At 36.6% G+C, this 24,434-nt stretch overlaps 2 protein-coding genes across 3 annotated transcripts; one reads left to right on the top strand and one right to left on the bottom strand.

Moving 5' to 3' along the window:
• Positions 1 to 12,921: 12,921 nt before the first annotated feature.
• On the top strand, positions 12,922 to 16,103 carry LOC120001775 (protein IQ-DOMAIN 1-like). Of its 2 annotated transcripts, none has more exons than XM_038850235.1 (5): positions 12,922 to 13,122; positions 13,204 to 13,404; positions 14,368 to 14,595; positions 14,706 to 14,819; positions 14,938 to 16,103. In XM_038850235.1, the coding sequence occupies exons 1-5, from the start codon at positions 13,054 to 13,056 to the stop codon at positions 15,622 to 15,624; spliced, it is 1,299 nt and encodes a 432-aa protein (XP_038706163.1). In that variant the 5' UTR covers positions 12,922 to 13,053; the 3' UTR covers positions 15,625 to 16,103. The 2 variants fall into 2 exon arrangements, with proteins under 2 accessions (XP_038706163.1, XP_038706164.1); XM_038850236.1 differs by having other exon boundaries at positions 12,923 to 13,122; positions 14,941 to 16,103.
• A 3,053-nt stretch (positions 16,104 to 19,156) lies between these two features.
• On the bottom strand, positions 19,157 to 20,183 carry LOC120002608. Its single transcript, XM_038851368.1, has 2 exons — positions 20,124 to 20,183; positions 19,157 to 19,630 (listed from the first exon to the last, which is right to left on the bottom strand). The coding sequence occupies exons 1-2, from the start codon at positions 20,181 to 20,183 to the stop codon at positions 19,157 to 19,159; spliced, it is 534 nt and encodes a 177-aa protein (XP_038707296.1).
• Between the last annotated feature and the right edge of the window lie 4,251 nt (positions 20,184 to 24,434).

Below are 24,434 nucleotides of genomic sequence, written 5' to 3'. Positions count from 1 at the left end.
TAACTTTCTTTAACTTTTTGAGGCAATACACACTCTCGTGCAATCAATTCGGTGGAAAAATAATGTGAGAAAATAAAATATGGAATATTAAATTTTAAATAAAATAATTATTTATATTATATATTTAGGTTTAGAAAAATATTAATCTCAAATGATTTATCATTTTAATGTGGTTTTTATATTATGATTAAAGAAGGTGACATTTACTAAGGTCCATCAGCAGCCCAGGAGCCCATCTATTATTAAGTCCAATTGCTCTTTAGTTAAACAAAGCCTATCATATGTATATGTTTAAATTATCTCCAACGGTTACTGAATTGTTCTGAAGTGTCAGTTCTGTTTCAGTCATGTAAGTCAGACCATTTAAATTGTAGCCGTTAGAAATAGTTGTATATGTATCATTGTATCTCTCTTGTAAAGTTTCAATGAAAATAAACTCATCAGAACGTTTTATGGTATCGGAGCAAGAGGAAGTCTCCGACGAGATCAATCTTGTTTCCACCATGGCACTGATATTCTAACTCAAACATGGCAGAGTCAAGATGATTTCATTCTACAGGCTATTGTGGCCTCAATCGACATCGTCGTTCTTCCTCTACTGGGTAATGTTAGCACTAGTAAGGCTGCTTGGGACAAAGTCCATAAGCTCTATGCTAACAGCTCCCGATCTCGAGTTATTCAACTAAAATCACAGCTCTCACGGTGTCAAAAAAGGGGCAAAAATATGACTGATTACCTGCAAGAAGTGAAGTGCCTTGCGGATGAATTAGCTTTGATTGATCATTTTATCACTTCTGATGATCTCACACTTTATTCTTGATGGTCTTGGGCAAGAATATGCTGGCATTGTTGGTTCTATTCGAACCAGTGAAACCTCTTTTAGTTATGAAGAACTTAAAGACGTGTTCATCGCTCAAGAAGGTTTTCTTACTCGGGTTAATACTCCTCAAGATCTGTCTCTTGCTACAGCCAATTTTCACCAACGTCAACCCAGCTCTAACACCAATCCATCCTCTCATGGTCGTAACTCCTCTCACTTATGGCATAACAACAAACCTCACTCTCAATGGTCTGGCTCACGTCCCCCTTTTCATGGTGGTAGAGGAAGGGGTCGTGGTCGAGGACCTCCTAAATTGGTCTGTCAGCTCTGCGATAAGCCAGGACATCCTGCCACCACTTGTAGGAAATTTAAGATCTACTCAAATTATCCAGCTCCTACCACTACTGCCACTGCCAACTTTGCATCAGCTTCCTCTACCACCTCATCTCAACCACCATGGCTCTTAGACACAGGTGCTAGCCATAATATGGCTCATGATTTCAACACTCTTCAATATCACTCTGAGTATGATGGTTCAAATGAGGTCAAGCTAGGGGATGGTACAGGTTTGAATATTTCACATATTGGTCACACAAATTTGCACACACGAACTAGACCTCTTGCAATCCATAATATCTTGTGTGTTCCTTCTCTTCAAAAGAATCTACTTTCAGTTCATGAACTAACCAAACATAATAATGTCTCTATTGAATTTTTTCCATTCTCTTGTGTTATTAAGGATCAGCCATCTGGACAGATCATGGCACACGGTCGATGCAATGATGGTGTTTATACTTTTGAGCCCAAGTCCATTTTCTGTTTTGCCACAACAGCAACTACTCCTGGTCTTCGTGCAAACTTAGAAAGATGGCACTGTCGCTTAGGCCATCCTTCTACTCGATTATTTGCTACACTTTTGAAGTCTGAAAATCTGCCTTGTACTCAGGCTCAATCTTCATTACCCTGCTTTGTACTTCTCGCAAGATTAATAAATCCCACAAATTGCTTTTTGGCCTATGCTCAATTCACAATACATCACCTTTGCATATTATTTATAGTGATTTATGGGGCCCTGCTCCAACTCTGTCAGTGGATGGTTTTAGATATTATGTTGTGTTTGTTGATCACTTTACTCATTATACTTGGCTTTTTCCTTTACACCAAAAATATGAAGTCTTCTCCGCTTTCTTACAGTTCAAGAAATTGGTGAAAAAACAATTTCAGCTTCCCATTCGCACACTCTATACGGATAATGGTGGTGAATTCCAGCGGCTTCACCCTTACTTGCTTCAAGAGGGCATAAGCTGGATGCAGTCGCCACCACATACGCCTCAACATGTTGCCATGGCTGAGCGTAAACACAGACATCTTACTAAAACTGCTAGAACATTACTCCATTCTGCAAATCTTCCGCCCAGCTTTTGGACTTTTGCATTCCAAACCGCTACTTACCAAATCAACAGAATGTCTATTCAAAATTACTCCTCCAAAACACCATATCACATGCTTTTTAATCAGTCTGCCAACTATCTCAAATTGCGAGTTTTCAGTTGTCAATGTTTTCCTTGGCTAAGGCCTTATACTCATAATAAGCTTGAGCCTCGATCAAAAGCTTGTATATTTGTTGGCTACTCCACTTCTCAAAGTTCGTATAAGTGTTTTGATCCTCAAACAAATCACATCTATCTTTCTCGGCATGTAGAATTTAATGAATCCATATTTCCATCTTATCCTTCTACCCCTCTGTCCTCCTTTTCCCATTCAGATATCACTCCTACCTGCCCACCACCTACTGTAGTTGTCCTCTCATCAACTACTCATGCCCCAATCTCTGCCCCTAGTACCTCCCTCGTACCCTCTACCTCAACTCCCACTTTACCTTCAAATGCTTGTTCATCCCCACCAACTATTCCTACCACTAGTTTATCTCTCCCTGACCCACCTTCACCTACTACCCGTACACATTCCATGACTACAAGATCTATGAACAATATTTTTAAACCCAAAAATCTTCATTTAACAACCTTACATCCCTTACCTACCTCTACTGAACCTAGTACAGTCTCTATTGCCCTTGCCGATCCCATGTGGAAGAAGGCCATGCTTCAAGAGTATGAAGCTTTAATACAACATCATACTTGGGACTTAGTTCCTCCAGTTGTAGGTTGTAGACCCATTGGATCTAAGTGGGTTTTCCGTATCAAACGTAAATCAGATGGCACAATTGAACGCTATAAGGCGCGTCTTGTGGCACAAGGGTTTGCACAACGGCCTGGCCTAGATTATAATAACACCTTTAGTCCAGTTATTCGGCCTACTACCATCCGCATTGTTCTTACTCTTGCAGTTCAATCTGGTTGGGATTTGAAGCATCTTGATATTAACAATGCTTTCTTGAATGGTCATCTTCAAGAGGTTGTTTACATGAAACAACCACGTGGCTTTGAGGATCCCAGCAAACCTACTCATCTATGTCAATTGCGTAAATCTATTTACAGGCTTAAACAAGCCCCACGGGCATGGTATTTGGCCCTCAGACAAAGTCTTCTGAAGCTTGGGTATTCCAATTCTCTTGCAGATCCTTCACTTTTTATACTTCATGAAGGTTCACATATTATGTATATTTTAGTATATGTGGATGATTTAATTCTAACAAGCTCAAGTCCTCATCTCTTAAGCAGGATCACTACTGCTCTTGCCACAACCTTTTCTCTTAAAGACCTTGGTGATTTATCTTACTTCCTGGGAGCTGAAGTCTCCTCTACCTCAACTGGTTTGTTTTTTGTCTCAACAAAAGTACATCCGTGAGCTTCTGGATCGCACCGATATGTCTGGAGCTAAAGCTGTTAATACACCTCTACCTACACATTTTTTCACTAAAACTGATGATGGAACTCCTCTGTCTGAACCTACTGTCTATCGTCAAGTTATTGGAAGTCTTCAGTATCTTAGTCTTACACGTCCCGACATCTCCTTTGCTGTAAATCGTCTTGCACAATTCATGAGCACACCCACGGACAAGCATTGGTCTCTGTTGAAAAGTTTGCTCCGTTATCTCAAAGGGACGTATACTTTTGGCATCACCATATCAAAAACATCTAATCTGGAACTTCAAGCTTACTCTGATTCCGACTGGGCCGGTAATCCTGATGATAGTTCATCCACTTCTGCCTATATCATCTTCTACGGTACCACCCCTATCTCCTGGAAATCTCAAAAGCAACGTGCAATTGCTCGCTCCTCTACTGAAGCCGAGTATCGTGCCTTAGCTTCTACTGCTGCTGAACTAGCTTGGATAAAACATCTTCTATGTGATCTCCGACGTTTTCCTATGCAGAAGCCTACCATTTATTGTGACAATCAAGGCGTTGTTGCTTTCAGTTTAAATCCTGTGCATCACTCTCGCATGAAGCATATCATTGTAGATCTTCATTTTGTTCGATCTCTGGTCAACAATGGCATCCTTACGGTTCATAAAGTATCTACCACTGACCAGTTGGCTGATATAATGACCAAATCTCTCTTGCAATCATGTTTTGTTCCTCTGCGTTCCAAGATTGGAGTTTCCTCTGAAACACCTCCATCTTGAGGGAGGGTAAAGAATGTGACATTTACTAAGGTCCATCAACAGCCCAGGAGCCCATCTATTATTAAGTCCAATTGCTCTTTAGTTAAACAAAGCCCATCATATGTATATGTTTAAATTATCTCCAACGGTTACTAAATTGTTCTGAAGTGTCAGTTCTGTTTCAGTCATGTAAGTCAGACCTTTTAAATTGTAGCCATTAGAAACAGTTGTATATGTATCCTTGTATCTCTCTTGTAAAGTTTCAATGAAAATAAACTCATCAGAACGTTTTAATGATAGTGGTAAAATGAATTGAGTTTAAAAAACAACAAAAAAAATGTGATTGTATAAATAATTATTTAAATGATTCAAAGTATGGTTTAGAGTGTGTGTTGCGTGATGGTACTATTAGAGAAATTGTAAATTTGTGAATATCATACTTTTACTGTAAATATAGAATTTCTGATGAGAATTGGTCTAAGGTTAGTGATATATCGTACGTGTGTTGTTATTCTTCAAAGAAGTTTCCGTGATTTGGACATAATGTTATTTTACCATAAATTGTCCTATTTTCAACACATGCTATGTCCTTATTGATGTGATTTTTCTACTTGACTTCCTGTGAATACATTTTCTTTGAGTACAAGTAACTACAGTACAAAACTTGCACTTTCATTGCATGGTTCGGAAACTTTAAGTTGTGGTTTACCTTTCTATGTAACAGTGTCTTAAATGCTCTAATATTGGAATCCTTGTAGCCTCTGTGTGCACATTCTTGGTGCCTTTTAATAAAAAAATTTCCAAATGATTGGTCTGTGATCACAAACTAACTAAATGATGGCTGTGATTAAATTACAATTTTCTAATAATGACTTCTTTTTTCTTTGTATTGCTTTATTTTTTTCAACTTCTACGAATTAATTAGTAGCAAAAACAAAGGGTGTGCCAAATGTCCTAATGAGTCTTATGTTTGTGTTTTGTATAGTTATTTGTGTGGCCTTCCTGTTTCTTGTGAATCGGGTGTAGTTCGACCTCTCCCAAGAGAATTGGGGTTGATGTGAATTCATGTGATAGACCACTCATCCCACATCACTTGGGTGCAGGTGCCTACATGCGGGCATCATTTTTGAAGAGTGGGGGAATGTTATGCACATCCCACATCGCCTAGATGTGGGTGTGATATGCTAGATATAAGGGGGTCCAACTCCCTTAACAATTAGCAACAGTTTTCCTAAAGGTAGGGTCACAAGCACAAGCCTATAAGGGTTGTTGTTGGATCGGCTTCCTAGGCCCGTTATGGGGTGGGCTTTGGAGGACAAATCTATGAGGGTCTAGACTTATAGCAGACAAACGGCTAATTGTTGGAGGTGGGAAGGGTTGGTCCTATCATTTGGTATCGAAGCCACTCATCTGAGTGCTTGTGGGCTTGTGTGTAGCCCCTCGCCCTAGTGGGACTGGGTCGGGTTAGCGTAGCGTAAAGGGCTACCTATGGATCTGGGCCATGGGTCTGGTGCCAATAGAGTGTAGCCGATGTGAGTGTGTAAGGGTGATTTCTTGTGGGTTTCTCAAGGGGAGTTGATCAAAGCTTGGGCGGAGCAAATTTGGAGGTTGTCCAAGAGGTTTGGATTTATTCATCTAGTGGAGTACTCACACAACCCTATGGACGTAGGCTTAGTATAGCCGAACCACGTCATTCCGGGTGTGTTTTATTTGCTCTCTACATGATTTACTTCTTGTGTACTTATGGTTTTTGCTTATAGTGGTTGAACCTTTGTCCTATTTATTTTGCTGATTATTGTTGATTTGAGGTGGTTATATTTTATGTGTTCCGCTACACTATACCCCAACAAAATTGTCATAGTTCGGCTCTAATTTCTTTTATACTTAAATCAAGAGATTATGGAGTTCTAACTCAACAAATTTTGATGACGTCAAAAGCAAGATTGTTCTTGAGGACGTACTAAATGATCAAGATAGTTTTTCATAGGACAGCTATTCGGTTACCTACAAAGAAGAAAACGTAAGCTATAGGGGATCCCTATGGCTGTTATTAAAAGGACCTCTATGATGCTCAAGTGTGTTCAAAATGTAGTTAATAGGGAGTGCTCGGTGTTTGAAGCTCTTTCTCTCAACTAGCAATTTAGAGTTCATGGTTCATAATTAGTTTCCCTTGCATTTGATGCCCATTTTATATGAGTTTGAGAGTTATAATTATGTTAGGAGAATATCTTTTTCTTCCCGATCGTTAGGAAGATTTTTTGGAGGTGAATCGTATCTTGATTTATTTCCTAATAGGAGTCAGACTCCTCCAGGAATCTCTTATCCCTTTTGCGTTAGAGCACATAGGTTGTTGAGGTTCATCCTTGGTTTGTTATTAAGGTATCTCCTTGGATCTTTCTAATAGTTACATATCTCAGTTTAATACCAAGGTACCTTCTCGGGTTTCGAGCATATTGAGGTGATGGTCTTCAACTATTAATTACTTGGTCGTCATCTTGGTGAGAGCTTGTCTTGTCATCAATAGGTTAGGAGTAGATCTCTTTCTAATCGTTAGGAGGATTTTTCGGAGGTTTTTTCGGAGGTGAATCACATCTTGATTCCTTTCCTAATGGGAGTCGAACTTCTTCAAGGCTCTCTTATCCTTTTTTTATTAGGGAGCCTAGATTGTTGAGATGCATCCTTGGTTTGTTGTCGAGGTATCTGCTAGAAACATGCAACTTGTGGAAACGTATAAGGACCTTATAGACATAAACGATAGTTAGACAAGTTTCAAATTTTTTTTATCAAATACTAATCACCATAGCACAAACCCTATATCAATTAATTGCAAGAAGATTATATACCTGGAGATCTCTCTGATTTGATCTTTAATAATCAGGAACGAAGAATGGAGTCATCGAGTTTGATGCTCAAACCTGCGGATCTTCCACTGTATGCACCAATTCCCAAACTTGGATTGAGAGGGTGGTCTCTTTTCTCCAAGAACCTGAAGAACACAAACCAAAACTAGTGAAAACTATTAGAGAGTAGAGAGGCCAACTGGTGTCTCAAAACTTGTGTTAACAAAACACACACTATGTGTGTATTTATAGGGTTTGGCCACACCTAGGGTTTTCTCCCTAGGTGGGCCGGCCCCTAAGCCTCTCCCTCTCCTAATTCGGGTCCGTTTTGGTTTTTCTGTATTTTCTAGTATTGGGATTTTGGGTTACAGTGGGGACCAACTAGGAAAAATAAAACATGGGCTTCCTATGAATTTAATTATCAATCCAAACCGTTCTATTCTCACCGGGGGGTTTGAGATTTGGGTAGTTTTCCATCCGCAGTGGTGGCCTTCATGCCCCTTGGGCATGGCTTAGCGTGTGTGTGGCCTGTGGGCCTTTCAAAAAAAAAAATTATCAGTCCAAACCCATGAACATAATTATAATTCATAAATTATAATATATTCCACTAAAATATTATAATTGCACTCCCCGTTTTATCTCAAATTAACTCTGAGCCTTTCGTTATACTTATTCATAAAATTCCTCACGTTAAGTTACAAATACCCATCAATTAAATATGTCACTAACATATAATATTTAATTGACATCTTTAAATATTTCCTTGAGCTTACCACTTAACTTATTTGAATGTGTCAGATTAATTAAAATTCACCCGCAGGGTTTTGACACAATCTCAAATCCTATAAGCATTCTCAAGAGGGTATCATCAATCTATAATTGGACGTGAATTTTATTAACAGATTATTTTCCATCGTGCAATTAATGCGGTGTCCCAACTCACTTGGTGTTTGTTGACCTATACAAAAAGACCTCACCCTTTAGTAAATCAAAGTCTCGTACATTAAATGCGGATGTACTAATAATCTTTAAAAAATGAAGAATATGAACAATTCTATAACATCTGTGTGAGTGTACAATTTTCCATATAGTCAGACTAAGAAAATTGACTCACACGTAGTCCTGATCAATACACTCCAAGTGTACTGGTATAGTAAGTTCAAGTTTTGCCGCTCTCCGTAACGAAGATAGGTATACTAAAATACTATACCACAGCCAAGCCGACGGTTTGTCCAATTTTGTCTTAGCTGTGATCGCTTACTTATATTCGATAGGAACTTATGAATTGATCTTCTGTGTGCAAGCTTAGACTCTACACACCAATTCATATACCATATAGAATAAAAGACACTGATGTCAATATGTATTTTCTCATTAATGCTAAATATATTTTATTCAAATAAATGAATTGAGTTTGAATATTACATAAAATAATGGCTTTTAGCATACTATTCCTATCAGTATCTCCTGGGTTTGTTCCAATGGTGATATATCTCAATTTAATATCGAGGTACCTTCTCAGATATCGAGGTGATGCTCTTCAGCTCATTAATTCCTTGGTCAGCATCCCAGTGAAAGTTTGTTTGTCCTCAATAGGTTAGGAGTAGATCTCTTTTCTTTTTGACAGTTTGAAGGATTTTTCAGAGGGTGAATCATGTCCTTATTCCTGTCCTAATAGGAGTCGGACTTCTTCAAGACTCTCTTATTTCTTTTGTGTTAGGACACCTAGAATGTTCAAGCGCATTCTCGGTTTGCTATCTAGGTATCTCCCTGGGTCTTTCCAGTGGTGATATATCGTAGTTTAATATCGAGGTACCTTTATGGATATCGATGTGATGCTCTTCAACTTGGTAATTACTTGGTCAGCATCCTGGTGAGAGCTTGTCTTGTCCTTGGTAAGTTCTCCTCCTTGGCATAATCATGTCACATGTCAGTATCTTAGTTAGGGGTTTTATGTCGGTATTATTAACATTTTTCTAGAATTCTCTTCTAGCCACCACTTTCAGTAATGAAGTTGTTCTTACTTTTAGTGGTGGTTTGGTAAACAATTTGGAAAGTAACAGATATGTTGTCTGAAATATTATAACATATATGGGTATTATATATTTTACCATATACTAGAAGCAATTAATATCATATCAAACTACAAGCCTACAGGGATGACTTGCAGTACTAATACATCTAATGTGAAAGAAGGTAAAAATAGTTGCAATTATGAAAGTGAATAGCAGACATAAATCATTGAATATTGAAACAAGCCATCAATTGAAATAACTTTAAACTTTTTTAATTCATTTGAATGCAAACGGACATTCATTCAATACAAATAAATATCTAAAATATCAGATAATACAGATATCTGATGTACAAGTTAAACTAACTCTAGTTGGTCATTAACTCAAGTTAGCAATAGCCTTATCCCTTTTGCCCCTTAACTTTGGCACCAAAACTGAAATCCCTTAATTAGAATAAGTGGTGCTATACTTCAAGAAAGATCGAAATCATCATAACCTGATTACTGTTGCTGTAGATGATAACAGCGTTGAAGCACTGGTCAAGCATGAGAAATCCACAAAGAAAACCTATCCCCCATCTGTGAGGCTCTTCCACTGTCTCGACTATTCTCTCAAGTTCTACATGTCTCAAGCTCTCGGGGTTACTGCCATGCTTATTGATGCCTCCAATTTCATATCTCTCGACGGAGTGTCCAAGGGAGTGTCCGTGATCAGGTAACACGATATCATGGGCAAGGGCAGATGTTGTTAGAGCCGCTGTGATAATGGCTGTAAACCGTCCGGTTTTATGAGCGTTGACCACTCCAAAGAGAACTCTCACATCACCGATGATTAGGGTTTACCATGGGGTAGGTCGGTTGATCATCGGCTGATAATCCAACTAATCAGACCAACTGAGTTTGAGTGAAATACAAAACCATTATCTTACCCAACTTTTTGGGTCGGATAATGGTTGTCAACTGACATTATCGGTTGGTTGATGGGTCGGATGATGGGTATACCCGACCTTTTTGTTCATTACCCCGTCCCTTGTATTTGCAATACTGAATCACTTCATTCCATCATTCAAAAGTGAATATTCAATTAAAAAAAATCATCTATAGTCCATTCCATCATCCATATCCATAATATGATAAGTCACACAGTTTCATAATCTCAAATTCTCAATCTAATAATCTAACAAGCAGTAGCTACCCAAGATAGTTCCGTCCAAAATGTTCCATACAAATATAAATATTCAAATAATATTTAGCGGGCATCATCAACTACTCTAAAAGTTTAGAATCTAGCAACTATTTAAAGTAAAAACTAAAAAGTCCAACAACAGGCAGCAGCTACTAAAAAATAAAAATATCCTAGTCTCCATGTTTCAATTTTCAAGCTAACAGGCAGTGAGTATGACTGCAATACAGACTAAAGAGTTGGAGACTTGGAGTTGCTGAGTTGGAGCAATGGAGCAATGGAGCAATGGAGTCTTGCTGTCTTGGAGTGCATAACTGCTACAATGGAGAGAGATGAGTTTTCTCTTTGTGTTCGTGATCAGTGATTCAGTATTTCACAAAGAGAGATGGGACTCTAATTGATTGCTTGGTTTGGGCTTTGGGAGGGTAAAATATTTGGGTTTGAGTTTGGGTCTCTTTTGGTCTTTGGGTTGGGTTGGGGTGGGCGGGCTTAGCCTAGTTTTTGGGTCTATAATTGTTAATATTTAATTATGAAAGTCAATTGACCAATAATTATCGATCAATCAACTTTTGAAAATATTGGCAACCACCATCCTACCCATCTCTACTTGGGTCGGATGAAATTATCGACCCAACTATGTGGGTCGATTGATTGTTGATTATCGATTGGCTGGTAATGGGTTATTGGCTGATAATGATTGGTAAAATCGACCCATGGTAAACCTTACCGATGATACTAATTCGATGGATTGGAAAGGGGTAGTTTTGAATTGTCATTAATAAAGGAGGGTAGATTGGGGAAGAAAATTGGAATGGTCTCAAAAATGTCCCAAAAATGTCTTATTTTATGTCATAAAATGACTGTTTGGTTGACACCCACCATATACGCTATTGACTAACATATATTAATATTGTTGTCAAAATGGTTTATCAAACGGGCCCCAAGGACATAAAAGAATGCAAGAGTAAATAATACATTTTGGTGAAAACAAGATTTTTTTTTTCTGGATAATTCAATAAGAAGGATTGGATATTTTGGTTAAAAAATTGAAATATTGGTGAAATTATCCTCAAAAGGAGCATTTTAGAATGCTGATTGAAATGCTTCTAAAATTGTACTTGAAATGTTAGTGTGAAATTTATATGTCTACTCAAAAGTCAAAATTGTGTATCCAATTCACTCTTTTTTTAATAAAAATATTATTAATTAATGCCTCGTGTCACAATTGTATATCCTCAAAATTTTTTAACTCTCAAGTATTATAAAAAGATAGAGTGATCTAGCAAGAAGACCCTCACTAAAAAAATTTATACCAATCAGGTCCACTTGCATTTTGACTATTTCAATAAGTTCCCGAAATTTATTTGGACAAAAAAGTATTTATATAAAACATAACCTCACTCCTCTCTTCTCTCTCTAAAGTTCGCAGCCTCTCTCCTCTCTTTCGTCGCTACCTCGCTCCTCTCTTCGTTTTTTCTGTTTTTTTTTTTTTTTTGAATTTTTTGCTTCATTTTTGAGATCCGAACTTCTGGACAAGTCTGGATATATTGTACAATGTTTGAATATATTATTGATTTTGTTGCAGGTGTGGAGGACGAAAAATAAATTAAAAATCTTGGGTTTTGTCCAATTTGAAGGGGAAAGGGTCATTTTTGGGTTAAAAATAGTGACACTGTCATCATTATTGAAAGTCTTGTAGGGAATAAAAAATACAGTGAAATCGTTATATTATGGGCAAAAATAAAAAATACTGACATAAATTTCCAGAAAAGTGTAACTTTAATCTGTATTCGAAATTTCTTTTAAAAGAAGTTTAAGTACGAAGAAAATCTTGTGAGAATGGTGCGATCTTGAAAATGAGAGAGAAAGAATCTCACAACGCAATCTTGGGAAAATAAGATGGAGAGGTAGAGAATGGAATGGAGAGAAGAAAATAAAGTGAGAGAGAGGAATGGAGAGAGAAATAGTTAAGTGAAGAGTGCCCGAGACCTGCTGTAATTTTATTACAGCAGGTCCCGCTGTAATACCCTTTATGGGTAGTAAAAAATTTTATTTTTATTTTTAAAAATTATAAATATATAGTATTTTTCATAACGAATCCAACGGTATATTTTTTGTTTAAAACAAAAATCAAATGCATCGTGATCAAAAACATCGAATATTTTGAGTTTATATCCGATGGTCTAGAATTGTCGTGTCTTTTTCATGTTGAATTTGATTTTTGTTTCTAACAAAAAATATATCGTTGTGTTCGTTGCGATGAACACTATGTATTTATAATTTTTAAAAATAAAAATAAAAATTTTTAATGTTAAAAATTGGTATTACCGTGGGACCTGCTGTAGGGCTTCCTTACGATGTGATAAAGGGGTGAAAGAAAAAAAAAAAAGTGTATCTATCCGTTGAGAGTCTTTCACTCCCTAACTTACTTAAAAAGATTTTATTTACTTTTCTTTTAAAAAAGAATTCAAATTCAAAATTCAAACTCACATTCTCGGACAGACTTCGCCATTAACAAACCGGTCTCGGCCTCCCCGTAGCTTCAATTGCTGCTGGTTTTTGCTTCAAAAAGCACTACAACTCATCATCAATTACGAGAAGAAGACTCCAATAAATTTTCCTCTCCCAATGAGTGGTTCAGGGAAGTGGATCAAATCACTAATCTCAACCAGAAAGACCCACACAAGCGATGACGAAGTAATAATCACTAATCACTCTCTCATAGATTCAATTTTCTTGTTTTGGGTTATCATTTTTTTTTTGGTCGTGGGTTTTTAGGACAAAAGGAGTGAAAAGAGCAAGAAGAAGTGGAGGCTATGGAGGAGAGATCGCATGGTGGCGTCAGAGTCACGGGATTACTCCGATCATGCATTCGTTGCTGCGGTGGCCACTGTAGTTCGAGCTCCACCGAGAGATTTTATGGTGGTCCAGCGAGAATGGGCCGCGATCCGGATCCAAACGGTCTTTCGTGGGTTTTTGGTATGTTCGGATTCCATTTGCTGTTTTTCTGTTCTTTTTTTTTTTGAACGATATGCTGAAGAGAAAAGGAAAAAAAATTTGTGGTGGGTATCCGACTTTGAAACATATAATTTGTGTCAAAGAACTGACTCATTCCCAGGCATAAAAGAGTCCAAATGTTAGTTTCACTGTTTATTTTGGACATTAATGTGGCCCAAGGAACTATATGAAATTCTTCAAGGCAAGTTTTAGCTATGACATTTACATTATTGGTTCAATTTGAGCTAGCTTGTAGCCGAAAAGTCCTCCTAAGATCAGCTATTGGTGTTGATGTTCTTGGTCTATTTGTGGCAAATTTTAGCAATAAGTTCTGTGGCTCGTTTGGCTGGTAGAAAGCCTTTCAGGTCATAGATTGCTTAATGAGTGCATTTGAGCTCAAATGTCAAGTTGTTCCATTCTGATAGACAAATTTTCAATGGAGAAAAGCCCAAGAGACGAGAATTCAAAGAGTTTACTTGCATTCAATATGGATAAATTAACGATTGCTTATGTTAAACAGAGTGTTTATTTTGATGTTGATGAGTAAGGGAAGAGAAATCATAGTCACTCTGACTCTCTCATACATCTTGGGTCTTCGACTTTTTGTGATAAAATATGAAAGACTGTTGAACTTTGCTCAAGTAATCTTACTTAATTTCACTTGGTTCATTTATTCATGATCAATCTAGTGGGGAGGGGGGGAAGCCAATATTAATATTGTTGTAATGTCTTTGGGATACTGAAAATTAAGGCCAAGTGATTAAATGTCTTCCATTTTTTACATAAACATTCTGCATTAATTTAGAATACTCTAGCAGTGTATAGCTATTTCTCTGGTCTATGATTTTCATACTGCAGTTTTCTTTCCTACAGTCTGCATGTTCTGTAATCTAATTTTTTTTTGAATGTATAACCATGTTTATGCTTGATCCATGAGTGTTTCAGGCAAGACAAGCTTTGAGGGCCTTGAAAGCAGTGGTGAGGATTCAAGCTATCTTTCGTGGTCGTCAAGTTAGGAAGCAAGCTGCTGTGACACTGAGGTGCATGCAAGCTCTTGTTCGAGTTCAGGCTCGAATAAGGACACGGTGTACAATAATGTCTTCAGAAGGTGAAACTCCACAGAAATTTGTCAATGAATATCCCGACAAAGCTGATGCTGCTGAAAATGCTGAGGTGTATTGCAGGCTGTTTTCCGACCTCTAATTTGATTAGTTCATTGCGAGTACAATATAGGAACTGAAAGTCGATGATGGTCTGAATAATTGTTTTCTTTGCAATCTCAGCAAAGATGGTGTGATAGCCCAGGATCTATGGATGAAGTTAGGGCAAAGCTACAAATGAGGCAAGAAGGAGCCATCAAGAGGGATAGGGCACTTACATACTCTCGTACTCAACAGGTGACGAAGTTTAGAAAATCAATAAACTTTTTTTATCTTCATTCCTTCTAAGTTTAATGTCCTTTATGATGACCCTATATTGGATTGCATTTGAGAATGCATGATTTTCTTGCTTCAGCAGATAAGGTCGAATAGCAGCCCGAATGTGAGAACAAATAAGCATGTGATGTCTATGGATCATCAAAGGCTTTCTAAGAAAGGTGCGGCTAGATGGAGCTGGCTAAACAGTTGGATGGCTGCCAAGCCTTGGGAAGACAGGTTGACGGATGAGTTCTACAACGATCCATCAAAAACCCCATTTTCTATGAAAAGTGAACGTCACAGTTTTGGCACTCTTGCTTATTCTTCTGAACATAGCTCTACAGAAGTAAGAAGGAACAATGTCACAACGAAAGTATCTGCTAGACCTCCTATGATTAGTCAGATTACAAACACGTCCTCTGCCTCAACATCTGATTCCCCATATTCTGAGAGCTCAGGATCAACTTCGTCCACATCTGCATCGTCAATACTAATGCGCAGCACGCAGTTTGTTGGCACATTAGAGAACACTAGCAACCAAAAAACGCGTTACATGAATCTGACTGAGTCCACTAAGGCTAAGCAAAAGGCTTACAGATATGGTTCGTATAATATGCTGAGGCATCGGGTGGAGCCTTTACAATGTTATACTAAATCAATGGATTTTTCAATTGGAGAAAGCGGGAGTATTACTGGTTCTGATCCTTCTTATAAGGTGTACAAAGATTTGTATCCACCAATACCAGTTGATGGACATGACAGACTAAGAAATCGACGACGTTAGCTAAGTTCAAGGAATGCTATTATCAAGCTACAGGTTGACGCGAAGTTTGTGTTTAATCTTTGAGTTCAACTACTTGTTGGCCTGACTGATGATAGTTCAGCTGAAGTTACATGATACACATCAAAGATTTGACACTAACAAGCCGAGAAAGCTTAGGAATCATTGAGACGTATATTATAGATATTTGGAGTCAATATTGGTTTTTTCTTTAGAAGAGGTGTGCAGTGATGATTGTTTAATGTTTGGTGTGCCGATGTTGTCTTGTACTCCTTTTCATTTTGTGTCTTTCTTGGGTGATGATTGATCAAGTGTGTAATCCCTTGATGAATGTGGTTTCCACCACTTCATTGATTGATGTTATAAATCAAATTAGGTTTGAAAGTAAGACATTGTGCTCTGTTTGTAACACTATGTTCTACTTTGATAGTGATTATGATCATCTAAGTGTTGGACCAAAGGTCCTACATTTTAGTTTTGAAGATTGAATCATGCCATACTATTTGATTCAATGCATTATGTAATGAATTTGAGCGTTGCATGAAATCGATTTTCATTAAAGTGTTTCAAACCTAGTTGAGAACTAAATAATTATTTTTATATCAAATGAATTTGGATCAAGCTGAAATTTGGCAAAGCCATTATTTACATAATAATGAACATTTTTCATAAAGACATGATTAAGAAATTTTGACGTTGGCTTGCTCAAAATTGTTGCCCAAATATCTATCAGAAATTGTTGCGCAATGTTATTATGTGATTTATTTATATGACTATATGATATTTTTAAACTTTACACGTATATTCATACATATATGTGCTATTATTTTCATGCTAAAAGATTAATTATTTGAATATGATTAACTTATGTTCAAGCATAAAGCTCAAACGAGCTTACAAGCACTTTCGAGATTATTTCAGGTTCAGATTTTATATAAGCATTTTCGGCAGTCCAAGAATGGTCTTGGAAGACCTAGGACGTGCTAAGAAATACCTAAGCACCTTGCTAAATCCACTAGAAGAGGTTGTTCCATATTTGGAAAGTTCAACACATTTATAGAAAGTGTCAAGTTGGTCAAGATGAAGATGAGCTTCATTTATTCAAGAGGAGTTAATCAAGTCTTCAGCAAGAAGAGTTAGATTAATTCAGCAATGTTTTGAAGTTAATCTTGCTATAAGGAGCTAGGCTTGTGAATTGAGGAGATTTTATTGCCATATTAAGACAACTAGCCGTTTGAATTTCAAAGGAGAAGAGAGGAGATCTTTTGAAGATGATTTCAACATTAATGTAAGATAATATCGTTTCCTTGTTCATTTGGCCGAGATTATATGGCAGAGTTGTGCAAAGGAGAAGATTTGTTTATCATAAGGAGTTCTTTGACGTGGAGATATACTGATATTGAAAGAGAAGGTTCTCTTACCGTAAATTGTGGTCCGAATCAAGGATAGCCAAATTCAACTCTGAAGGAAACTTTCCATATCAATCAAGATTACAAGTGAAGAGTTACCATATATGAATACCCAAATAAAGGAGAATCAAGAGGAAGACTTCACTTTTTGAAAGCCTATTTTCATGCATCTTGATGAAGCTCTGGGCGCCACTTTTAATGGAGAAATACCTATTTTGTATGAAATCAAATTTCAAGAAGTAAAATGGAATTTCTGTTTCCAAATCAAGAGAGTTGGAATCCTGTTTTAATGAGTAAGATTACAAGATCCTTTCCTTGTTAAACAAATGGAGTTGAATCTTTTCTATAAAAGGCAAGAAAATATTTTGTTGATTACATGGAATACAAAAAGGAGAGCTGTTTACAAGTCAAGGAGATATTAACTTCCTTTCTTGAAGAGCAAATCATGAGATACATGAAGAGATAATTAAGGGTTTGACAAGTACTAGTCTTTCCCCTATTAAAGTAGCCGTGCATCAAAGAGATAAGGCAAGAACTCTTTGTGAAAAGCTTTAGCCTATTTTCTCTACAATCTTCGTCTCTTACAAGCATACAAGGCTCTTAATTCTTGAGTTCTTCATTCTACATCTTCTACCGTGAACATACCATTATCTATCATTGTTGTTCAAAAGCTCAAATATTCTATATTACATATTCTACCCGAGAGCCATCTAAACACTTGAGAGTTCCTCCTAAACTTTATTTCAAATTCATTTGTGAGTGGAACCTTGTACTTCATTGTAAGCCCTTTTGTGGGTATTCCCTTTGTGAGTTGTGAAAGTTTCGTAATTTGTCTTTAAAATCACGTGTGTAAAAAGTTAGGAGGTGACTTGTTGAAAAACCTTCGAGTTTGGTGGTTTACTCTGGAAAGACCATCGTATTTTCCTAGTGGATTAAAAGCAGGGTTCTTAGGGAGTAGATGTAGGAGAGTGCTCCGAACTACTATAAAAATCGATTGCGTGCTTTAATTTCTGCTATTTACATTCTATTACTTGCCTTGCATGTTTGATTGAATACTTGTCATAATTCTGATAGTTTTCAAAGCCACTGATTTCAAACTAAATCTAATCATTTTCTAGTATAACATATTTGAACATCACGATTGTCAAGTTATCTTTCATAGCTGATTTGTAATATGATACTTGATTATTGTTTTGGTTTCAAATACTATTAAGGTTCCGCTACTAGTTCAATTATTGACAACTTTGGCATATATTACTTTTGTTAACTTAGTATTCACACGGTTCAAAACCTGTTTTGTAGTGCACGCTTATTTGATCTTTGTGCTTTTGTGTGACGATTTTGTATTAGAGGATTCCTAATAGGGATTTGGGGACACAATTCACCCCCCTCTTATGTAGCGTAAGTTCTTCACTAAGGACCACGCTGGCATCACAATCATCCTTATCTGAATGATTCTTTCTTTAAGCAATAACAAGATAACCGAAGAAAATAAATTTTATCTTCTATTAATAGCCAAACTTTCTTGATAATTAAAATAACAACATAAAATTATATTTTTATTAATAAACTTAAAATTGCATTAAAATTACATAAGAAGATAGCAAACTAAGATTCACTATAAATATTCCATAAATGCTCAATAAGATCACTTTGGAGTTGAGAATGAACTTCCCTACCTCTGATTTGAAAATGTTGATCTATGAAATCCTGAAGTTCATATGCATGGTCATCTAGCACTTCCATTGGTGGAGGATTTTCATCGATTTGATCATATATGGAAGACATATTTGGTTGAAGGTATAGATGTCACTCGACTTCAACGATCATGTTATGCAATGACACATGCAAGCATAATCTCTTTAAGTATTTCAATCTCAAAATAACGAACATGTCCACGGACAATGGTGAATAGTGATTGTATCACTCTAAATGCACATTCCACATCTTTTCTTGCACCATTTTGACACATTGCAAAGTGTTTGGTCTTCATAGTTTGTGATAAGGGGATTGATTTTACGAATGTAGCCCATGAAAGATATATACCATCAGCTAGGTAGTATCTCATTGTATAGTTATGACCATTGACTGAATAGTTAACTATAGGGGCACGCTCTTGAGTTAGTTTAGAAAAAACATGTGATCGTCCATGAAATCTCAATAGCAATACTTTCTGAAATTCTCACATATTTGTCCATGAAATCTACAATAACTCCGGAAGCAAGAATCCTCAATGATGCAGTTATCTTTCGAAGAGAAGATAACCCCAGTCTATCGGCTACATCTCTTCGTTGTTGAAAATATGTTTCATGCATTTCTATTGTGGATCGAATGCGAAGAAATAGAGCTCGATTCATGTGAAATCTCCTTCTAAACATAACATCATTATAGACTGGTGATTTTGTAAAATAATCATTGAAAATGCGTTCATGACCTTGCACTCGATTACAATTAATGACCGAACATTGTCGATGAGAACCAGTATGTGACATTGATCCTCGCTCGAATTGTTTTCTTTCATACTCCAAAAATAAAAGATCTTCAAACTCATCCTCAGACGACGAGTTTGAGGATGAATCATCATAAATTTTTTGTATACGCTTGAAAAGATAATTCATTGTGAAAATATAATATAATATAATGAAGAAGAGTTGAGAGAGGTGAAAATGAAGTTGAGAGACACTAGTTCTTTTACAGTAAAAGTATGTGACCATTGAAAAGTAATGTTTGAAATTTTGACCATTAGAATATGTTGTTAGAATATTACGATCCTTTAGAATATGCTTTAGAATATTTTGATCCTTTACAATATGCCATTAGAATATTCTAAACCATTCGAATATCTTGTAAAATCTAGCCGTTTGATATATGATCGTTGGAATTTTAAAAGATTTAAAAGTGATTGGAGAAATGAATATTTTAAGTTATAGAAAATGGTTTAGAAGAGCGGTTGTGGAGTGTTATTGAATTTTGATTCTTTAAAACTATAAAATGACTCATTTTACTGTATTTTAGAAAATCTGTTAAGATGAGCTGTTGTGGATGCTCTTATATATGTAAGGGCAATGCATACTTGACTAGTGCTGTACATACCCATATGCATATTTTGATTGTATTCCACTCCAACGATGAGTATGAAAAATGAATTTCCATTTCATGTTTTCATGATGAAACAACAAGCTTAAGCCCATGGGCCTTAAATACAATGAGATAATAAAACCATAAGCCCAAATGAATGAGCCCAAAACTAATGTGATTAAGAGCCCAACTCTTGCATTAGGGTATCCTCAAAATCTTCTAGAATTTGCACGAGCTTGATGGATGAAACGAGGGAATGAGCAACTCGCCATGGAAGCTTCAAAGGATCTTCTATGATGCAATCTTATGACAGAGAGAAGAAGAATGGAACCGATAAAGTTGTGCAATCTCAATTACACAAGCACAGAAGTAGACAAAGAGATCGACCGAGGTAGAGGAGGATGATTGTGGTTGGAACGATAGCTAGAACTACGTCGGAGCCAGGCGAACCCAGTCGGTGAGCCCAGTCTTTGTGAACTCCATCTCTCTCCTCTCCCGGTTTGTAAATTTGGGAACCTAGAATGAGGTCACAAATTTGCGACCCCCTTTGCAGCCTCAGTTGGCTTCACGAAATCACGGGAATGGGTATGCGTATCAACGGTTGTGATTTTGCGTACCCCATTTCCATGCTCTGTTGGAGATGCCCTAAGAATACAATTATCTTTTAATTTTTATTTTAAGTACGTTTGTGCTTAATTGAGTATCAATTATTAAGACTTATTTATTCGTTTGTAAACAATGCATGAGAGATTTATCGGTAATTATCTCATGGGAGGAGTTATTTGCACACATACTTCAACTCATTACACACACTCAATTAATACACCCTAAACATTTATTAATATACACATTAAAGTTCCCAATTTACCCAGAACATATTAATTAAATAATATCTAATATTCTAAACTACCATCTTCTCCACCATCTCAACAACTCATCCCGGCTAATACCCTCTTTCCCACCGACATGTTAACTAACCTCGTCCTGTCAGTTTTTCATGTATATACTAGAAAGGATAAGGCCGTTTGTTCATGCGTCAAAGCTAAAGAAAAGAAGAAGGGAAGTTGGGTCGATGTTGGGAGTGGTGTAAAGATGACTTAGAATCATCAGCTTCAAGTGGTGGGGTTGATGGAGGAAGGTGATGCCAATGTAGTCCCAAGAGAGAATGACCAAAACAAATATTCAACGTTATTGATCCATGGTTATTTAGGCCATTCGTGCTTTGACATTGATCGTAAAATATTTATAGATCACGGAATCACAGATATAAACCTGAAACCCTTGCAATTTTTTTCCAGATTTTTTAATTAATCTCATGGGCTTTCAATAGTTCCCAGATACTATGAGTGTATTTGGATATACTTTTGTAAATTCATTTTTAAAATCGATTTTGAGTTTAGTTTTTTGAAAGAGTATTAAGAAATAAAAAACTGTAAAAAAATTCATTTGGTTTGTGTTTTTCGAAAATTGTTTTTGAAAACAGAAAACACGAAAATCCATTTGGAAGATGCTATTTTTGAAAAACTAAAGTAGAAAATTCGTTTGGATAGATGCATATTGTTAAAACAGCGAATACTAATATATATTATAATCATTTAAAAAAAAGACTATAGATTACATTGCTTTTTTCATCATTTGATGTATTACAATGATCGATCCACTTCATATTAGATATGTGTTCACGATATTGGGACATGATAGCAGCTCCTTGATCATTCGTAATATTGTTGCTCTAGCTTGCCCCGCTTGAGCTTGCCCTTGTTGAAGTTGACGGTTGCATATATGAAGGATCCATATTTTCCCATGTATTAGACAAATGATCTTGTTGTGTCCGTTGACGGAGGAAATTATGAATTGCACAGCAACCAACTACTATAAGTCTTTGTAGAGTTGGCAGGTAGGGGGCATCAATTTCAATATTGGGAAGTGTGCCTTTAAAACTCCAAAGCATTTTTCAATCACCATCCTCATTGATGAGTGTCGAAAGTTGAACAATTCTTTACGTGTACGTGGTCCTCTACCTTGACCATGGTACTCACTTATATGATATTGATCCCCTCTAAAAGGCGATAAATAGCCGGCGATGCAAGGGTATCCAGAATCAACAAGATAATATTGGCTTGCATGTCATTTTCTGCATCATTAGACATCTAATAGCACATAGAACATGAATAAATTAGAGTTCGAAGAAATCAGGAAAAAAAACATTGAGCAGACTAGAACATATGTGGTGGATATGTTAATTCCTAGACAAATATGTTAATAACTGTATTTCTCTTCCTTTTGGTGATATAAACAAAGAAGATAATTATAGAATACTTTCTATATGTACGAGACATACAGAGCAAAGATAGACGATAATGGCTAAACCCTAAAACCATAGCAAAATCCACACCAAATCAACATAATAAAGCCAAAAAACTATTCAAAGGAAATGAATTATACAAAAACCTAGCAACATCTACTTCCACTTGAATCCAACAAGACGTAACCAAAAATCGACAAAGAGAAGTAATCGAAAGATGAGAAGAATCATAGATGTATAAAAAATGGAAGAATGAAAAAGAAGAGATGCAAGATTCATACCTGAATTGAGATGGCTCTGGTAAAGGGAGAGACACTTCTCACATGTGGCTAGGGTTAGAGAGAGAACAGAGAGGAGCATTGAATGAGGAGACACACTCGTCTTTATGGAAAATTCATCCTGTCAGTTTTCAAAATCAAAGATGTAGACAAAATGGAGGAAAGAAGAAGCGGTGATGCAAGATTCATACTTGAATTGAGAGCTTTGGTAAGGGGCGAGACACTTCTAGCGTGATGGCTAGGGTTAGAGAAAGACGAGAGAGAAGCGTTGAATGAGGAGACGCATGCGTCTTTACGAAAAAGTCATCCTATCAGTTTCCAAAATAATTTCGCTTGTTTTTGTTGAAAGTTGTCCAAAACTGTTTGTTTTTGTTTTTGTTTCATTTTCTGGTTTTTGAAAAACAAATATGAGTTGCAATTTTTCAAAATTAATTCTTTAAAACTACTACCAAATGAATTTTTAGAACCAAATTTTTTTTTTAAAAATAGAAAATTGTTTTCAAAATCCTTTCCAAACAGACTCTTCTCAAATCTACTACTTGTTAGTATGACTAAATATATACATTTGATACTGAGAGAAGATGGAAAACTAAGAGAAGATCAAGATGGGAGGCCAAGAGAGGAGATCTCGGAGATGATGATTATTTATATGATAAGTTTAGTTAAAATGATTAGGGTTATAAAGTTTTATTCAATTTAATTGTATTGAGACAAAGATATGGGTGCAAAAAGCAAACATGTTTTTAGGTAATTTCATATAAGGATAATTTAGTAAATTAAATTTTTTTTAAAAAATGTGTGTGCATTGAGTCCAAATCTGTGTGCAAAATATTGAGTCAGTGGGGGATAGTTGCACTTCACAGATTCCCATTCACACCTCAAAACTAAGAAACCCCATTAAAATTTGGCATCGCCTGAATACACCCATTTTTTTTTAATATTTTTTCAAAAAAAATCCGAGTACACCCCAAATACAATTATAGCCATAAAAACAGAGCATGAAATTGGTATAGAGCCTTTGCATTAACTTGGCATAAACAACAATCATCCAACAAACATAAAAGTAAGTTAAGAACTAACAACTAAGATATAAACAACTCTATCAATCTATGAACTCAACAATAGTCGTTGTGCACATGTTGGAAGAAGTAAGCTTCTTTCCAAATCCTACATAATGTTCAGAGGGGTGTGCACCTCATCCATTTTTTTTTTCCACGTCCTAGATGATGACAACATGCAGTGGTCATTTCAACTAAACCCTAAACAATCCAGTCTTTCCAACAAGAAATCAAAGGTAATGTGGTACTGAGTGGGTGAGACAGACTTACCAGGTCTTCTGGATACTCTACATATTCGTCATCGGAGCTGGCCTCATTGCCAAAGATGTTCTCATCGGTGAAGTCACCGAAGTCCAGATCGATGTCGTAATCATCGTCGTCCATCAGTTTCATATGAAATAGAGAAGGAAGGGTGAGAGACGAAATAAAGAGGGATAGAGAAGGAAAGAGGGGAAGGGGGAATGAGTGACACATTGGCGTGCTGGGGTGATTTACATATTAGAGGTTTTTATGTGTTTTAAGATGCGAGCGGAAATTTGTGGAGTGCAATTAGGCCCCATCTATTGGGTCGCTTATCTCATATTGGATCACGAAATATTGAAATGTCAACGAATGATGAAACGGCACCGTTTCATCATACTGTTACTGCAAATCTCATTGCGCGCTCTCTCTGTTTCTCTCTCTC

Source organism: Tripterygium wilfordii, chromosome 7 (genome assembly GCF_013401445.1).
Source record: "Tripterygium wilfordii isolate XIE 37 chromosome 7, ASM1340144v1, whole genome shotgun sequence".
In the NCBI taxonomy this organism is placed as follows: domain Eukaryota; kingdom Viridiplantae; phylum Streptophyta; class Magnoliopsida; order Celastrales; family Celastraceae; genus Tripterygium; species Tripterygium wilfordii.
The sequence above is the reverse complement of the archived record's forward strand: the minus strand, read 5'-3'. Positions and strand labels throughout refer to the sequence as shown.